The sequence below is a fragment of the Tripterygium wilfordii genome, chromosome 10, assembly GCF_013401445.1.
Source record: "Tripterygium wilfordii isolate XIE 37 chromosome 10, ASM1340144v1, whole genome shotgun sequence".
Classification (NCBI taxonomy): domain Eukaryota; kingdom Viridiplantae; phylum Streptophyta; class Magnoliopsida; order Celastrales; family Celastraceae; genus Tripterygium; species Tripterygium wilfordii.
This window is the reverse complement of record NC_052241.1, coordinates 4,635,240-4,654,078: the sequence shown is the minus strand read 5'-3', so window position 1 is coordinate 4,654,078 and position 18,839 is coordinate 4,635,240. Positions and strand designations below refer to the sequence as shown.

Sequence of the window (18,839 nt, the reverse complement as noted above, 5' to 3'; positions counted from 1 at the left end):
AAGTTTTGATTTCATATAAATTAATTACTTTTTTTTGTTACTTCATATAATTTTTTATTACTTCCAGAGTTCCAATCAAGTTTTGATATCTATCTTTACACGTTTAAAGAAAATGATAATTAGGATGTCATCGAGAACCATGAGTAGTCCATTTGGAGGAGGGGATAAGGGTCTGTATGATATAAAATTATTCTTTGATGATGTTATTAAGTGTTTGGATGGTTTTTGAAAATATCATAAAAGATAACATACAAATAATAAGAACACCATCTTAAAAGAAAAAAACTCGTCCACCTATCACTTTATTCATTGCATGTACTCTTAAAAAAACTTTATTCACTGCATGCACTCTTGAAAAAAAAAAAATAGCCACATTAGTTACAAAAATCTGACCATTTTTTATCTTTAATTAAAATTAATAAAAGTAAAAAAATAATAATTGATTTAGTTGAGGGTAGTTCAGACATATTACCATATATTTTATACTATCATTTTGTCCAAACACTGTTTGAATAGGATTAAATTATACATCCACTAATCTAATGATTAAGTTATATATTGGATAGAAAAGTTACGTTATCCTATATGGATATACGGAGACACTCATGTGATCGAGAATCACGAGTAGCTTAGATGACACTCATGCGTGTAGTATCTAGATCTCAACTTCAAACCTCCACATCCTTTCCCATGTAATAAAAAAATGTCATCTCATATAAATTAATTACTTTTTTTTGAGAGAACATATAAATTAATTAGTAAATAATTATTTTTTTACATAGTTTTATTATTTTGCATAGTTTTATTATTTTGCAGTAATGCTCATCACAAAACAACAAAAAGTAAAACAAAGCGAAAAAAAGCAAAAAAAAAAAAAAAAACAAAGTCTCATCTTTATATTATTAATGAAACAATAATCAAGTTATTCTCTCTTCGACTATTCTACTCCCTAAAAAACAAGAAAAAACGAAAAGGGTAATATTAGAGATGTCAAAATTTAATCCCTAAAAATTTTTTAAATTTATGTAATATTAAAATAATTATTGATTAAAAACATACATATTATACCCATTTTACATCTAATATTAAGTGGGGGTGTTATGGGGTGACATTTTGGGGTATGAAGTATTATTCAAAAGAAAAAAAAAACATTTCTTCTCCCCGAAAATCTCCTTGGTCTCCATCCCCGATTCCACCGCTCCTCTGTTCTCATCTCCGCCCTCTCTGTCTCTCTATTAGTCTATTTCGAAATCATTCATCAATTTAGGGTTTTCGGTAGCTGTGGATATGGAATCGGACGATGAATTTGACAGGATGCAGGACGCGGCGGCTGATTCAGCTGAAGACGATTTCTATAGTGGCGGCGAAGACGCCCTTGACAGTGATGAAGCTGATGTTCCCGACTACGACTTTGACAACGATTCTGATGACTCCGATGATATCCTTTCCCATCGCAACCAGGTGGGGCTTTCAGTTTCATTCATCGTTTCCAAATTTATTGAAATTTTGAGCTTTTTCAGTAAGCCCTTGCTTGATTTTCTGAGGTTGGGTCTTTTTTCTATCTTTCATTTGGTGATTTATCCCAATATCAACTCCATTTTAGCTGGAAATTTTCATTTATGTTTGATTTCGATTTTGACAAGTGTTAGCTAATTTCGCTTGTTGTGGTTCCTTGCACGGTGGTGAGTTCATTTGTTTTTTGTTATCGTGGGATCACGGTCAGTGTGTTAGTTCTGGATTGGAGAGGAAATCTATTACAAGTCTCCTCTTTTTGGTTTGGCGCAATTCCTTCTTCTTTTATTGGTTTTAGGGAGTCTTTGCTGTGAAGTACGATGTAATATCGTGTGGAACCAAGAATCTCTTATTATATTTATGTTTATTTCTTTCATATTTGCGTCTTTGAAAATAATTCTCTCCCATCTACTGGGTTGTTTTTCATGAGACACCAACGTTTGACACCAACATTTTTTAACGTGGAACCAGGTGGGTCTTAAGCCCTTCTGGAATCTGAGGTAGCAATGCTTGGTTTTGATGCTGGTTTCTTTTGGCAGATGTTGTTTTGATGTAATTGTTTTAGTTTAATGACTGTTATTTTATGGCTTCTTTTGATTTTTGTCTTTTTGATCTGATCCTTTTCATGCTCAGAAATCTAAGTGCCTTTGGTTGTGTTGATGTGAGTTCAGTTGGGTTTTTAGATCAGGATTATCCATATGTTCAAATTGTTCTGTTGGTTTGGATAGAAAGAGGATGATCCTTGGGTGTTACACAAATGATGCACCTTCAGAGTTGTAACAAAATAGGGATATTGGCTTCAATCAGGGTTATAAGATTGGGAAGGGCTGATTGCTTTTAATTTTTGATACGTTTCTAGTTGTGGTGGATTTTTTTTCACTGTTTTCCTTGTCAAGTTGTAGCAGTTTACTCAACTGAGACCATACCTTATGAGACACAGACTAAAAATTCTGTTGCATATTACCCTTGCATGATTCTTCACCCTCACTGTGTCTTCTATATTTTTTAGCAAAACTACACCATTTTGAGTGAAAGGGATATCTGTCAAGTTCAAGAAGAAAATATTCGGAGGATATCTACTGTGCTTTCCATTCCCAAGGTTTCGGCGAGCATCCTGCTTCGCTACTACAATTGGTAAGGCATTGTGACTCTCAGGGTATCTTTTGTTTTGTAATTAGATCTTTTCTTTTCTTTTTTTGTTCTGATAAGCGTTATAAACAGATTGGATGTTTTTGCGGGTTTTGCACTTTAAGCTAGTAGAAATTAGGATATCAATGACATTCTTTGCATGATTTAGATATCCGTAAGCCTTGGGATTCGGTGATTTTTTGGAGTTTAATGTTCTCATTATCCGACCCTAAACTTCTGGGATAAAGGCTCGGATGATGCTAATGATGATGAATGTTCTAATGGCTGCATATGTTATTTGTTCTAACAGGAGTGTTAGTAAAGTGCATGATGAATGGTTTGCAGATGAAGAAAAAGTACGCAAGGCTGTTGGCTTATTGGAAAAGCCTGTTGTTCGGTTTCCAGATGGCAGAGAAGTAAGCAATTGTTATGCTTTCTGTATGCTGGGATATTAGAAACCTAATTTGGTTCTATACAAGTTTTAGCAGCTTATCTTTATTCATGTGTTTTTTTTTTCCCGGTTAACATTGTTTCTGGTTTGACAGCTGACTTGTGGAATTTGTTTTGAGACTTATCCTTGTGAGCGGCTGCATGCAGCTGCATGCGGTCATCCTTTCTGTCATTCATGTTGGACAGGTTTGTCTTGATCACTATACATTTTCCCTTTAAAATGACTTGATTGCTTGTTCGTTTAAGACTCAAATAATTAGTGTATATATTTTGGCTTCTACTTTGTACATGTGAACTTCATTCAGACAATTCTGAAAATTAATTGCATGGTTCTTACTTCTTCAAATCATATATATGACCAGATTGCTATGGACAATGCATTTTGTTAGATAGTTGGATTGTCTTTAATCTTGATACTTAAACTAGCTATCAAGGGATGTTTGATGATAATGTTATTACCCACACTATTTTATTAATGTTTGCTTCTATACCATTTGACTGTGGGTAATAATATTAATATTCTTTGATTTGTCTTCAAATTTTGTTTGAAAAGAGACATTATTACTATTATTATTATTATTATCATCATCATCATCATCATCATTGCATCATATTCTTTAGGTGCAACTAATTGTCAATACCTTGTAATATCTTGCACTTTATAGCTTGATGCCACTGACCTGGAATTTTTCTTGGAAAAATTTTGTTCTCTTTTCTCCTTAATATGGTTATTGTCTTGTTTGCAACAGATATTTACATCGTCCTTGAGCTCTTCTTATGTATGTGAGTTTTTATCTGTCCTCTCTCCAGGTTATATTAGCACTGCCATTAATGATGGTCCAGGATGTTTGATGTTGCGATGTCCTGATCCATGCTGTAGTGCTGCTATTGGTCAAGATATGATAAATTTCTTAGTTTCTGGTGAAGACAAGGAGAAGTATTCTCGCTACTTCATTAGATCTTACATTGAGGACAATAGAAAGGTAATTTTGATTTAGGTAAATGTTTATCATACTCACTCAAAAGGAGTGAAACATATTATCCTTACCTGTATCTTGGTGATCTAGGGATCATGATTATGTGTAATATGATTGTGTATTGCTGTAGTTATTTTACTTTCCGATTCATCCCCCACCCAACCACTGGATACTTTGTTCTTTCTTTTGCAACCACTTACCGTAGCATGTGTGATGCGACAAATATTTTCAGAAAGTTCTATTGTTCACCTACAACTAAAGAATCTTTAATGGTTATTTTGTAGACCAAGTGGTGTCCTGCCCCAGGCTGTGATTATGCAGTGGATTTTGTTCTTGGCAGTGGAACCTATGATGTTACTTGCGGCTGCTCATATAGCTTTTGCTGGAATGTGAGTGATTGTATATGGATCTTTATTATTTTCTCCTTTTTTTTCTCTTTGCCAACAAAATTAGAATAACGTGCTAATTGTTGTTTGTCAAAAGCGCTTCCTATTATGTTTCGTACATCCAGAAACATGTCTCTCTAGCTTCCACATCTCTTAAATTTATGATACTCATATGAATTCGATCTTGCAGTGTACTGAGGAAGCCCATCGTCCTGTGGATTGCAGCACTGTCTCCAAGTGGATACTGAAGAATAGTGCTGAGTCCGAGAATATGAACTGGTATGACACAATACTATCAAATGTAAAGCCACCTCTCTTATTCTATGGAACTGCTGAAGTGAGCCGGTTCTCAACTATGTTCTCTATTCTGTTTATTTCTCGGGACACGTTGGATCATGTTTGTTTCATTTCAGGATATTGGCTAATTCCAAGCCTTGTCCCAAGTGCAAGCGGCCAATCGAGAAAAACCAAGGCTGTATGCATATTACATGCACACCACCCTGTAAATTTGAATTTTGCTGGTAAGCTTGTATACTTTGCTAGGGACTTCATTTTTAGTTTTACCTGGAATCTTTTTTTTTTTTTCCTTGAGTTCACGAATTGATGCAGTCTTGTATTTTTGAGCACTTGAAAAGTTTTGCTGGCCTTGTTCCCTTGGTTATCTTAACACATTTTCTCTAGGATTTACTGATTTTGTTCCATTCTCTCTTTCCCAAAACATTTTCTATTTTTTATAGCTGTCTTCTATTTGATTTCATTTTATTTTAATGAAAAATTATTGCGATCATTAAGTGCTGTCATGATTAAGTTAACGTGATATTTAATATTGATTTCACTTACGCAAACATGAAGGCTTTGCCTTGGTGCATGGTCGGATCATGGTGAGAGGACTGGCGGGTTTTATGCATGTAATCGTTATGAGACAGCAAAGCAAGAGGGAGTGGTGAGTTATATAATTCAGTTCTTTATAACATCTGAAGGATATACAATATTGTATTCTCGTGGCTTCGTCATTGAGAATAGTAGCCATACAGGCTAAGACTCTTCTTTTGCGTACAGTATGATGAGGCGGAGAAGCGAAGAGAGATGGCAAAAAATTCCCTAGAGAGATATACTCATTACTACGAACGATGGGCGACCAACCAATCGGTATGTCCAGTTCTTTTGGGATTGTGGTGTCCTAGTAAAGACATTGGAATTAAATTACATTGGACATAATGTGCAAGCTTGTTTCTTTGTTTGCAATTATTAAGTGTTTTGTGAATCTGCCTGGGAACAGTCTTCATCTTTTAGTTGTTTGACAAATGAGAACATATTTTGGCGTTATTGTGTTTTACAGTTTTCCTCAAATTAGAAGAAAATCATCGTCTATGGTTGTCAGCTGTCCTGGTTTATGTCCTTGTAGCTTTCAAGCAATTGAATATATTTGGCGGGGACTTATTGTTGTTTGCTTTAAAGACTCGCTATGTAGTTGGAGAATCTTTTGGTTTTTAAAGCCTAATGGAACTAATGAGACGGTTTCTTTTGGTAAGTTAGGCATTTGTTTTTTAGTCCTTGAATTTAAGATACCATGTAGCTTGTAAACTTGAATGGGCAGATTAGCAGAAATGAGGGCTTTGTGTTACCATCCCTGGAAAGAAATAGCATAATATTCTCTGAGAAATAAATGGGCATAGACCCCTTCAAGACTTTGCAACGACCTCATAGATGTCTTCCATCTAGACGAGAGCTAATTTTGTATTTCTCTATCTGACATTTCTTGCTCTTTGATCGTCTAAATGTCTTCTTGAGTGTTTTTTGGTTCGCTTGCAGCCATGTGCTTTCTCTTTGGGTTTAACTTTCTTAGTGACCCTTAATAAAATTTCTCTTTTGCAGTCAAATAAAAAAAGAAGAAGGGTAACCATCCCTGGTAAAAGTCACTGTTGTTTCAGTAATTATCATTCCATTCAATATAACCCCTTGCCGTCGTGTTTGGAGGAACTTTGGCTAGTTGAAAGTATACAGAAGAAAAATGCCCACTAAACCATAGCATGGTTGAATCTTTTGATGCATGCCTCTTGTATTAGACAATGGTAGTGGCTATTGTCTTCTAAATAAGCCATGTCACTGATGTAGCAAAGTTCCAACTTTGTTCTGATCCCACAGAAATCTCGACTTGCATGTATTTTATTTCTTATGTGAGTCTTTTCTCTGTTCACTTAATTTTGGAATATTATAGTCCTGCTTTTTTTTTTGCCATTTCAATTGTTCTGAGCCATGTTAATATCATATTAGATACTTAAGTTATTTTCTCGTTGCAGTCTCGGCAAAAAGCGTTGGCAGATCTACAGCAAATGCAAACTGTGCATGTAAGTAGTTCTTTTTCATCAGTGGTTTCTCTGTGGTCATGCTAGTATAGCTGATTTCGTGTGCCAGTTCGGAAAAGCGATTGTTGGATCTCCAGTTTATGCTTTGCCACTGGAAATACGGGTCTATGTATTTCAATTTTTTTATTTTTTGTTCAGTTTTCATCTGCTGTTATATTTAATTAAGATCCAAATTTGTCAGTCCTTTTTTTGTTTCTTTAAGCTGCATGTTGCTTTTGTTTTTTGTCTTCTGAAATGGAGATCAGAAATATCAAATTACAAAAAATATATCATGGATCTTTTCTGGTACTTTCTGGATGTTTGACAAAGATTTTTTTTAGTGATTGCCTTGATTTCCGTTTGTTGGATAATTCATAGTTTTATTAGTATATACTCTGTATTTTTCTCTTTAATTTAGCTCCGCCTCCTGTCTCCACTCAGGCGAGTGCCTAAACCTGGCTCTGTAAGTACACAATGCCCTTTTGACACATTTTTCCTTCACCTAAGTGAAATCTGTTCCTGGACCTCGAATTGCCTTTGACCCACATGGGTAAACAACTAGGTTCTTCCACAGTGGATGGGCTGGGGGACAGACAAGATATATGTAGACCTTGCCCCCATAATATATGGAGAGACTATTGCCCCCTTGCAACTCTACCACTGGGCTACATGTTCCCCTCTGATCCACATGATCTATTAATTTTTAGTTTATGAATTACTTTTAGTTGGAGCAAGTTGGGGCTTAAGAAGGTTGTTGGCATTAACTTGTAGTCTAATGGCGTACCTCTACCAAGTAAAATGGGTTGTGGTGGAGGCTGTGGCTCCACTTTTTTTCCTATACTTTCAAGTGTCAGTAATTATGACGATCGTGTCGGTAACAACGAAAAAAGTAGTTCTAGACCTGAATGTTCTTGATGGCTGTGAAGTGTGCTTTGGCAGCGGTCACTTTTAGCTTATTCTATGCTGTGTTCATCTTTGCCAAAGTCTGGTTTTGCATTTTGTTATTGATGGAATGCTTGACTTGTAGTACTGATTTGTAGCTTGAGACGCTGAGCGACATGCAGTGCCAACCTGAGTCACAGCTAAAGTTCATAACAGAGGCCTGGCTTCAGGTAATTTATGAGTTGTGTGTTGGATGACTAGCCGGCCTAATGGTTGTGTTTAGCAAATTTTCATTTGTTTTTGATTACATAAATTTGCATTTATCTGCAGATAGTTGAATGCAGGCGAGTTCTCAAGTGGACATACGCATATGGATATTACTTACCAGATTACGAAAATGGCAAGAGGCAGTTCTTTGAGTACTTGCAAGGTATTATATTGAAAATCTAAAACCTGAAATCTAGTTTTCATATTATATAATCTAATAAACTGTCATGCAGGTGAGGCTGAGTCCGGATTAGAACGACTTCATCAATGTGCAGAAAAGGAGCTGCAAGTTTACCTAAATGGCGAGGGGCCTTCTAAAGATTTCAATGAATTTCGCACAAAGCTTGCTGGACTAACTAGGTGATTTTCAACTCTGAACTTTTAAGAGTTATAACTCTTTCCCATGTTCAGTGACTTCCCATCTGTGTGTCCTCCTTCAACACATCGGTTTTGACTAAGATTCACTTCGTCTGTAGGCTCTAGTTTTTCCTAGTTACCTTCCTTAAAATAGATCTAGGCTGTCTAATTTTCTATTTGTTATCCTGTCTAGTTGTGGAAAGCGCATTTTATTTGGTTCCTATGCATTTTGTGAAAGTGAAGTTCTACTACAGCTACTAAGTTTCTGTCCTGCAGAATCACATGGCCCTTAAATCAGATTTTTCTCACAGCCTTGGAAAAGAAATATATTTTACCTAATTTTCTCCTGTTGCTTGCCTCTATCTGGATCCTTGGATCGTATTTTGGAATTTCTAAGCTATTATTGATATGTTAGTGTGTTCATACAGTGTTACTCGCAACTACTTTGAGAATCTGGTCCGAGCCTTAGAGAATGGTTTATCAGATGTAGATGCCCATGGTGCCTCTAGCCGAACAGTAAGCTCAAAGAGCTTGGGAGGTGTGAGCATTCGGGGGAGAGGTGGGAAGAGCAAGGGTTCAACATCCAGATCGAGTGGTCCCAGTAGAAATACAGACGATTCAAGCTACTGGTCTTGCGGGCACTGCACCTTTGCAAATGTCAAGTCGGCCACTATTTGTCAAATGTGCCAGCAACGTCGGTAGACCCCATTTTCCACGCTGAACGACCCACATTTGATGTGAACATGTTAATTTTGCCTCCTTAGCTGCCTTGGGGAAGAGTTCTGTAACATTACCTGGGAGGAAAGGGTTCCAGCAGTCTTTATCTGAAACAAGAACTTCGATGACAATACAAAAGAGTAATAAATCAGAAAAGGGTAGAGAGGGAAGGTAGAGAATCATTTTCATGACATGGTGGAATCAGCTGTACATAGTTTCCTGCTGTCTGCAGCCATCTCAACTTTATATCAATATCATGTATCAGGTTCAATTGCAATTGTATTATCCTGTATCATTAAAGATATATTCATTCAAGATACTAAACGATTTGTAGCATGCTTGAATCTTTCGAGTGGGATTGTAAAAGTGAAACCATTTGGGGACGATGGGCGTCATTCGTCCTAGCGAGAATGTAATAAATGTCTGTTGTATTGACCAGATAAATGCCTGACCTATTAGGTTTATATCACCTACACCAATTTTTTAAGTTTACACTAAATTTTTTTAAGTTTGAATGCACTAAAATTTTTGAAGTTTACATTCAAAATTTAATAAGTAGTCCAAAATAATCCTTCCTTAGAAAATATGAAATTGGAATTCTTTTTTTATAAGTTGATGTCTTTCAATTTTGCAAGGGATTCATTCCTTCTTTACATTCAAATTCAATCCATGTTCGACAAACAAGATTTTGATCTACTCAAGGATGGAGTGTTCTTTCCCAAGAAACAGGATTGATGAGACAAATTCAAGCCTCGCATGAATGAATTGACTTTATTAAATCTTATCACCTGCTCTTGATTTTGTTGAGTTTGATTTGTATTTTTTTTGTTAAATTGGGTAATTAATGTTAATTAGCAAAGCACGTCCTTTTTGTTTTAAAAAAGAGTACAATCCTTTTTTTTTTCTTTTTTTTTTGTTACAAAAATCAGGTGATGGTGTTGTTGATTTATTTTGATCTACTCAAGGAAGGAGTGTTCTTCCGCGCTAACCGCATGTAGCTGGAAAAACTCTCCCTAACAATCAAGTCGCGCATCGTCATTTAATCTCAATCAGGAAGTCCTTTTAACAGAAAATAAAAGAGGAGTTGCTGGATTTCAATGCATCTACCATTACACGTATACAGTCATATCCTGACGAGGGAAAAATGGAGCGCTTTTATCAATTTTCAGGCTCATCTTCAAGCAACTGCAGCGAGAAGAAGTCCGTAATCGAGCATCTCTGTGAAGTTCACATAGCACCAGAAACTACTTCAGAGCCCATGCACCTAACCTAAATCTCGCTCTGGCTATGCTAAATCAAAATCTTCTGGTTTTGCAGACTGCATAACCCAACAGTAGAGGGTTTGACAGGCTATATACTGGAAAATCGAGTAATGGGTTCATCTCGTAAGCTTTCATGAGTGCTCTACAACTCTGTGATAAAGTTCACCATCGAAACATAGTTCAGATACATAAAAAATATATATATAACCGTGTAAACTAATGTAATGGTTTTGACAAAAGCATCAATTCTATATTTCTATGAGTTCTCGATATCTAGCTAGCAATCGGGTAAGTCTATATACAAACCGATTAGTCAAAACAATCATTGGTTTACAAAAATGTGTTTGCTCAAATTGTTTTGTAGAAGGCTTCTGCTTCTGATAAAATAAAAAGACCAAAAAAGGCGTGCATATGATAAGAGAGCAAAGCTTTAGCCAGATTGAGGGCTAGAAGAGAATCTGTATGGCAGACTGCACAAAGTTTGACAAAAACTCGTGTTGCCTACTAAATTTGGTTTGACAGTAGTTCTTGTTGATGATAATGATGAAAGGTTTCTGCGACAAATTAAAAGAACCCATAAGACACTTTTGGCATTGACATGATGACTGAGAGGTTCATGATGGTGCATGCGACACCCAAAAACCAGTATGTTTCTTTGAGCTAAACAACATTAGTGGAAGGTTTTAGGCTTACCTGAAAATGCTTCCAACAGATAGCAAAGCAAAGCAACAGCAGTACTTTTCTGATCCAGCGATCAACAAAATGGAACTTTGATCTTCTTCCAGGTCGGTGATCATAAAATAGAGATCTTTCACTCTGTGAACCATAATCATCTTCTTTCTTCCCAGAAAGTGATAGAAAATGTTCTCTATAGAGTCCTCTCTCTGCAGCTAAAGCCCCAGTGACAAAGATAGTTGGCAAAACCACAAAGAAGAGATGAGGAAGAACCACTACCATTATATCAGGAGATCCAATATAATCAAGGTTTTCATTATAGTCAAAATTCTTCACTACCCAACCCATATAGGTCATGTATCCCCTGTTCCCTCCATCGGTGAAAACTCGCCCAATAAACCAGGGACATAATACAAGATAGAACACGTATGCCAAAATACCAAACCAGAAAACAGGAATCCTACAGAGGTCTTGCAAAACACATGCTATACCCTTTATGACACCTTTCTCTGCAACAAAATCCTTGTAAGTGTACTGCTTCCTCGAGATAACAAGGAAAAACTTTGGAACAAGAAGAATGGAGAGAATGAAAGATAGAGCAGACCACAGTATAGGGTAGTACAAGGTAGCCCACTGACAGCCCATGACAAAGAACTCCTTCCAAGTCCAAGAAATCTTAGCACTAAGGCCATTCAGAGAAAATGGTCTTATCTCACTCAAAGTTAATCTACCCATTATGTCCGTAGATTCTATTTGAAGCCAATATCGATCAGGAGATGGGTCCTCGAAAGCTCTATAGTTCCACGGAGCAGTATAAAGGTCCCCTCTGGAGTTGTTATCCGCATGCTTTCTCATTGATGCCTCCAATACCCCATCGAGATTCCCAGATCTTGAGTCATACACCCTAGCAACAACTGATACAATTGGAGAAGAAGAGAACACAAGGGCTCTAACTGTCTCATAGGATGATGGAATCATATGTTGACAATCATACATGTGCCTTGATGAAGATGTTGACATGAAGCGCGAGTCCAGTGGGAAAGTGGGCAGTATAATAGTTTTTTTTGCTCCTGCCTTGTAGTCGATATCAACATATGAAACATGACCTCTATCAATGGCCAAAATTCTCATAGCTCTACTCTTCCTCCAGTCACCCATCTCCCATTCCCAAAATTCTTGGACTGGTGAGGCCTTAAATGAACAATCTCTAGTATTTTCGAGAGGTTTCTGATGCATATTTAGCTGGAAAAACTCTCGTGACGATACAGAATGATGACCTGGTTGGTGATGCCGCTTCAAATTCTTGCCAAACCTTGTATGGAGATGCCCACATAGATAAGCTGATATGGAATGCTGAAGAAATATATCTTTCAGGCTCCTCCCAGAATATGAATATGCAGAGAATGAAAGAGGAAAGTGCCCAAAAGAAATCTTGGTTACTTGTTTGCTTGATTCAGAATTCCACTGTGATAGTTCCAAGTCTAATTCCTGAAGCAACTGGTCAGTTGGATGACCGAATAAATTAGTTGGCCCTCGTAGACCAACAGACATTGTGCTGTCCAATCCAACAAATAGATGCTTCCGTTCACCAGTCTGGATGACATCAAAAAGATAAATAAAAAATAGAGGTAACAAGATGCTTTGCAATTATTAGCTATCACAAAACAGCACTCATTGCTAAGGCTTAAGAAGCACATTTCTTGAAGGGAAGTGTTCTTTTTGTCAAGGGATTCTGCATAAAAAACCTTTCCAATGTAAAATTGAATATAGAAGCACACCAATATAAATTAGCCTCAACTGGTTTGAGATTCAAGATTTCCAGGTATATTTGAGTAGCTTGAGAAAAGTATGAAAGGTAAAGACAATGCATGATATTGACTTAAAAAGATAAACAACTCTCGTGAATAAGACTCCCATAGTGGGCGGAGTTGGGGACATGCAATATGTACGCAGATCTTACCCCCAGAAAATATGTGGAGGGGTTGTTTACAATAGTTGAACCTGTAACCTCTAGGTTGCACCCATGCAACTCTAACACTACGTTCGCACATTGACATAAAGCGGGGAAAAAAGGAGGGGCTGTTGAACCAAGTTGCACCCCTGTAACTCTTAACACTGCATCACACATTGACATACACCGGAAAAAAAAAAACCTTCACCAGCACATTTTCTCCGGAGGATTTTAATCATTGTTCTAGGTAATAAGAATTTAAGCATACTGGAAGCAGCGAAGAGGCATCAAGTAACATGAATGAGTGGATGGTTCTAATATTAAGAATTTAATGGAAAATTTTAGAATAAAGGTGAAATTTTTTTGCTGCAACTTGCACATCAGTTAAATCCATATTTTCTCAGAAAGGCTGACCTGTAAAGTGACACTATTGACCTTTCCCCTCCTACCCAACTGTCCGTTGATGCTATAATTTAAAAAGAAATCAAATGAGTCCCCAACGGCCGGTACACCAAAATTATCATGATTTCCTCTAAGATCATAGAAGATGCTCTTGTCAAGTCCACTACTTCTCGCAACATTCTCCATTACAGTCTGGTATTCAACCCACTCGTCCTCATTTTGCTTCATTGTCAGTAAGTCCTTGCTCTTCCCATCTGGAGAAAAGAGAACCATCCATTCACCACTGAGGCCAAAGGTGGTTCGCACCACAAATATGCTTTAACATGTACTCATGAACAACAATTATTCAAAATAGGGGGAAAGGAAAGGATAAGATAAACACGTTTATTTTGAAAAGAAAGAGGAGAAGCCCAGGATATAAGCATTCGAGAGTTTGTACCAAGCTCATAATTCGGAGAGCAATTTGAGCCAAAATAATGTGATTCTTTTAGGATACGTAAAAAAAATGGTTGCAGAGAACGATCAGCAAAGTAAAATTCATTGCAAACAAAGGAAGTATGATAATTTGCATCACATGCAACCCAGAATTGTCATCAAGATCTCCTCAACGATGTAACTCACCCGGTCTTATATCAATCACAAAAACATCAAAACTTTGGGAACAAACTAAGGAAGCTCAGAGAAATCCATGATTCATCCTAAAATTACAACAACTAACTCAAAATATGATACCCATGAAGATATGTACAGGTATAAGTAAGTATAATTGTGGGCAGGAGATGGATTCTGTTGATACCAGTGAGATCACCAGTGATGAGGACAAGGGAAGGATTGATCATGGAGAGGGCAGGGCCCACGAGGATCTTGAAATCAAGGGCTCTGTCGGGGTGGTGGACACTGAAATGGAGATCGGAGAGCTGAACCGCCCAAACGACCGATTCAGGTCCGCCTTTGACATCTATCAGTCTTCCTCGGCTCAATTGTTGAGCTCCTGTAACATGGGAAGTGAAGCACAATAGCAAGACAAGACTAAGGATGCGCATTGGGAATTCCTGCAAAACGCGTTGTGGATTCTTTGTGCGATTGGCACTTTGGAAGGAGACCAGGTCTTTTATCTCTCTCATTTCCCTCACACCTATTAGGGGTGCTAAAATTCCATTTTAGTTCTTTGAGTTGAATAGTGTAATAGTCGGATGGTATAAGAGCAATTCCAACCCACGGTTGTAAAGCCGAGTGCTAAAATTATATGGGATAAATATCACATTAGTTCTTAAACTTATGAAAAATGATCAATTCAACTCTCAAGTCTTTTTTTTTTTTTTTTTTGCCAAATAAGCCTCTCAATTTCAATAGACTGTTCAAACAAGCCCTTGGAGCACTATTCCGTCAAAACGTGTCAGTTAATTATTGACATGTAATTTTTTATTTTTAAATCAAATTCCACGTGTAAAAATGTCCAATAAGAAAATGTCACGTGTCAAAAATAAATTTATATATATTTAGTTCATTTAATCATTTTCATTAGTTGTTGGCTTATTATATAAGGTTCTGTGAAACCATTAAAGTATTCGTGATGGGTCAATTAAGCCCCTACAACTTCTAAACCTAACCTTATTGATGCAATCCACATAACAACTTCTAAACCTAACCTTACATACAACAGCTTCATTGAGACAACAACTTCGAAATCTAATGGTTGCTTGGCGACAACTCCAACGATTACTTTGACGAACTTGAGAAAAAAAAAATCACATCCCTTTGATCCTAGAAAATCACGACCCTTTAACCCTAGAAAATCAAAGCCCTTCAACAATCTCAAAAATAAAAGTCAAAGCCCTTTGATCTCGTCCAGATCAGCTATATGGGAATGGATAATCTTGTCGATTAAGGGTGTAGTTTTGAATGGAAGTGGTAGAAGACCGATTGGGTAGCCCTTTGGATCTTGCAAGGAGCTCGGTACGTGGAGGAGGAGGAGGTTGCAAAGAAGGATTGATGATGATGGTGGTGATTGGTGGTGGCTATTAGTGGAGATTGAGGAAGAGAGAGAGGGAGGGAGGGAGAGAGAAGTGATAAGAGATGGTTTTTTGTTTTCCATTTAAAGTGTTTTACTTTTGTAAATCCATGTTATATTATACACATATTTTCTATTTTTGAAAAAAGACAAAGCCATGTCACTTATTACCGTTCACGTCAACAGTTTTTGACGAAAAATAGATAGCACGGCTAACGTGGTCTATTGCATATAGTACAAGGGCTTTTTTGGCACAAAAGAAAAAGCACGAGGCCTGAAGTGACTCTCTTTGGGGATCTATGTGATACTTATCTCAAGTTATATTTTACAACCTTGAATAGAGTAAAATATTTCGTCCTTCAGACTAGGTACAAGTTGAAAGATAACACATTGAATACTAACAACGATTAACAAGCACTGAAACTTATGAATAGGAACGAAAGCGAGTAGACGAACCCAAATGTGCGAGGAGACGGCCATTAAAAACATGATTGAGTGTGGGCCACTCATCAGACCTACGATTGGGATTGGGATTGGGATTGGGCCTCGAATTACAAAAATGTGGACACCATAGAATTGGTTAAAAAAATGCTCGATAACTATGGTCACGTTTTGTATTACTTTCAAAAATTATGAAAACAAAAATATAAAATATAAAACAAAAACCAAAAACATAAATTTGACTACTTGCTTGGATGAGTATTTAAAACAGAAAATGAAAAAATATATTTGATTCAATATGAGATCATCATGCGAGATGTCGTAAAGCTCTGCTCTTGATTCATAGAAAGACTCAATGCCCGAAGATCGTCCTGGGCATGTAGCCCAGCCCTGGATCGACCCGGGTCTATACCCCGATATGAAGCCAACATGCCACTGGATAGAGCAGGGCCCGAAGCTCGATCGCAAATCGACTCGTGCCCAAAGCCGACCCCAGGATTGACCCTGATCCGACCAAGAATTTACCTGGCCCAGGACAGACCATACCTCAAAGACCGTGTCGGGACAAACCAAACCCCGAAGTCTGGCCCGGGACAAACCCAATCCTAAAGCCCACCTCGGGATCAGCCGACTCCAAAGATCATCACAGGATCAACCAGACCCTGAAGCCTGCCCCAGGACCATTCTGAGATCTACTCAGGCCAGTTGTAGGTTTTCATAAAAACGAAAACAAAAATTAGAAACAACGCTATTTTTTTATTTTTGTTTTCTATTTTTTGAAAATCAAAACAAAAAACAGTAGTGATACCAAACAAATCCTAAATTAACGCAAACACCCAAAAAAAAATAAATTATGCATTATTTATTGTTATTCCACTAACCAAAAATTGAGACATATAACGAAATTAATATTTTGTTAATTAATATATATTTTTTTCAACATCTTGATCTATGCAGTTCATGGGCATAACAACAATAAACTTTAAAGCCTCAATTCATGCTTTCTTGGAGTATATCAAACAAATATGTCAACAGTTGACGATATGGAAATCGTAACGGAAAATTGTGGGTGGTAATGGAGCCTGAACTTGGAGAAGTAGAGGAAACGTTGTGTGATAAGGGGTTGTGAGAGGGAATGGTTGGTACTAAAGAAATGGAGGAATTGGTTATGGTGGGTTCAATATCCAAATTTTAACCATGACGTGGTGCCCATTTGATGTGTATTTTTTCCATTACACAAACGTGCATTGAAAAAAAAAACCTACAAGCCATTGCTTGAAACCAATTCCTACCTACGGAAAAGTTCATTATGTCGAAGCATGGGCTAAATCCAAAATTCATCCCAATAAAAACCAAAGAAACTACAACATTTCAAGAAGAGTTGTATAAAATGCAAGGAAAAAAATAACAAATTATATTAACCCAATTTGCTTTACATATACAAAAAACAAGTTCTTAATCAACATTACAATTGGAGTTCTCTTTAGGATAATTGTTGATTTCTGTACAGGTTGGTGCTCATTGTACTACAATGTTATGCCACGTCTGTCGAATTTTGTATGTGTGTTTTTTATTTTATGACCCACCCAAAACGCAGCCTGACAACTTTCATACTCCCTCATGGTGTATGAATATCTGCCCAGTGAATGTCTCTACTCAGAACGAGATCCACCTATTCTATTGGGCACCCACTCATTCGCTCCTCGAGGATGATCTATTCAAGGTTTGCGTTCATGTAAATCAATGTGGTCTACAATCAAAGAAATGTTCACCATGTGGTTACCATAGTGTATGATATGATTCTAGTTTGGTGCATATTCAACTTGATGACAGAGGATTACCTGTTAGTCAAGTAAATGGTGACTACACATAGCTACTCTAAGCATGGTTGTCTCTTGATATTTGTGACATTACTACGACCAAGGATTAATTCAATTGATTTGCTTGTAGATTTGAGTGTTTAAGATCTGTGAAGAAAATAAAAGCATTGGAAATATTGAGTTTTGAGAGTAGATTTATGACGTATTTATATCATTGACATGGCATCTCTTGAGCTACTCGATGACAATTATCTTTGAACTTTGAATGGATCTTTCTACAAATTTTTTCAGTTGATATGTGGATGGATTATTCTTACATCTAGTTGTTTATTTGGTTGTTCAATCTTGATTAGTATTTATATATGCATCATCCTCCTGGTAATGATGATCTATCATTCCAGAAATCTATTAAAAAATAAATCATCTTATAAAATTATTAGCAATGAACCCACACTTCATTACAAGTTATTGCTTTATCGATAATATTATAGCCATAATTTATCCTTGAAATATGCTCATTTGAGAATTAAAGTTCTTTTATTTTGTTGTTATTAATTTTTAACTTTAATAATTTCAATTTTTTGATTGGAAAAAGAAACTTAATTTGAAAGCTTTTTTTGCTATTTTATAATGTTGTATTATTGGATTTTATAGTCAACTGTAAACAATAATCAAATACACTTTTTCTTGCATTTTATCTCATTGTAGTATGAGCTAGCAGCATCATTCGCGTTTGAATCATTTCTAGTTAGCATTAATGTAATTGTTTTTGGGGTATGTGGTGATGACTTTTGCTGAATCTATTTTTGCTGCTTTTAAACCTATCACGACTGGAGCATTGGCCATTCTTAGGGGAATGCAAATATGTAGGGACATGGTTTTAAAAATATTAAGGTAGAAACAAATTCTTTTATTATGGTTACAGTTTTCACATCTACCTTTTACCAACTATCGGCATTTGGGCATATTATCGACTCCATCAATGAATTGGTGCCTTTCTTAGGGAACGTAAGTTGTCATTAAGTATCTCAGACTTGTAACCAAGTTGCCCGTACTCTTGCGAGAAGGTCACAAGAGTTTGTTGAGAGATACCGGTTGTGGCTAAAGGATTTCTCAACTTCTGTTGCTCCTCTCATTTCTAAGCAGTGTGTATTCCTTGCTGATGTTTCTTCTTAATGTAAGTTTTTTTTTTATCAAAAATATGCATTTGTTTTTGTTTTTTTCTAGTACGTAGCTTATCATAATAAATAACATTA

General features: G+C 36.6%; 2 protein-coding genes across 3 annotated transcripts; one reads left to right on the top strand and one right to left on the bottom strand.

Moving 5' to 3' along the window:
* Nucleotides 1-1,143: 1,143 nt before the first annotated feature.
* LOC120007712 (probable E3 ubiquitin-protein ligase ARI8) lies at nucleotides 1,144-9,465 on the top strand. Its single transcript, XM_038858109.1, has 15 exons — nucleotides 1,144-1,461; nucleotides 2,522-2,646; nucleotides 2,951-3,056; nucleotides 3,186-3,276; nucleotides 3,901-4,073; nucleotides 4,352-4,456; nucleotides 4,644-4,732; nucleotides 4,867-4,974; nucleotides 5,306-5,396; nucleotides 5,513-5,602; nucleotides 6,754-6,801; nucleotides 7,839-7,910; nucleotides 8,011-8,110; nucleotides 8,181-8,307; nucleotides 8,733-9,465. The coding sequence occupies exons 1-15, from the start codon at nucleotides 1,288-1,290 to the stop codon at nucleotides 9,004-9,006; spliced, it is 1,773 nt and encodes a 590-aa protein (XP_038714037.1). The 5' UTR covers nucleotides 1,144-1,287; the 3' UTR covers nucleotides 9,007-9,465.
* Nucleotides 9,466-10,056: 591 nt separating this feature from the next.
* Nucleotides 10,057-14,524, bottom strand: LOC120007652 (putative metallophosphoesterase At3g03305). 2 transcript variants are annotated; one of them, XM_038858027.1, is made up of 4 exons: nucleotides 14,108-14,520; nucleotides 13,324-13,565; nucleotides 10,977-12,551; nucleotides 10,057-10,433 (listed from the first exon to the last, which is right to left on the bottom strand). In XM_038858027.1, exons 1-4 carry the CDS (start codon nucleotides 14,433-14,435, stop codon nucleotides 10,317-10,319), a joined length of 2,262 nt encoding a protein of 753 aa, XP_038713955.1. In that variant the 5' UTR covers nucleotides 14,436-14,520; the 3' UTR covers nucleotides 10,057-10,316. The 2 variants fall into 2 exon arrangements, with proteins under 2 accessions (XP_038713955.1, XP_038713956.1); XM_038858028.1 differs by lacking the exon at nucleotides 10,057-10,433 and adding an exon at nucleotides 10,565-10,837 and having other exon boundaries at nucleotides 14,108-14,524.
* Nucleotides 14,525-18,839: the final 4,315 nt, after the last annotated feature.

What these genes read in the sequence shown, in the direction of transcription:
- LOC120007712 (XM_038858109.1), top strand. Translation starts at nt 1,288, where the DNA reads ATGGAATCGGACGATGAATTTGACAGGATGCAGGACGCGGCGGCTGAT. An exon ending in TGTAAATTTGAATTTTGCTG is followed by an intron (nt 4,975 to 5,305) that starts GTAAGCTTGTAT and finishes GCAAACATGAAG; the next exon opens with GCTTTGCCTTGGTGCATGGT. An exon ending in AAGCTTGCTGGACTAACTAG is followed by an intron (nt 8,308 to 8,732) that starts GTGATTTTCAAC and finishes GTGTTCATACAG; the next exon opens with TGTTACTCGCAACTACTTTG.
- LOC120007652 (XM_038858027.1), bottom strand. Translation starts at nt 14,435, where the DNA reads ATGAGAGAGATAAAAGACCTGGTCTCCTTCCAAAGTGCCAATCGCACA. An exon ending in TCAATAGTGTCACTTTACAG is followed by an intron (nt 12,552 to 13,323) that starts GTCAGCCTTTCT and finishes GATGTCATCCAG; the next exon opens with ACTGGTGAACGGAAGCATCT. An exon ending in TCTGTTGGAAGCATTTTCAG is followed by an intron (nt 10,434 to 10,976) that starts GTAAGCCTAAAA and finishes ACTTTATCACAG; the next exon opens with AGTTGTAGAGCACTCATGAA.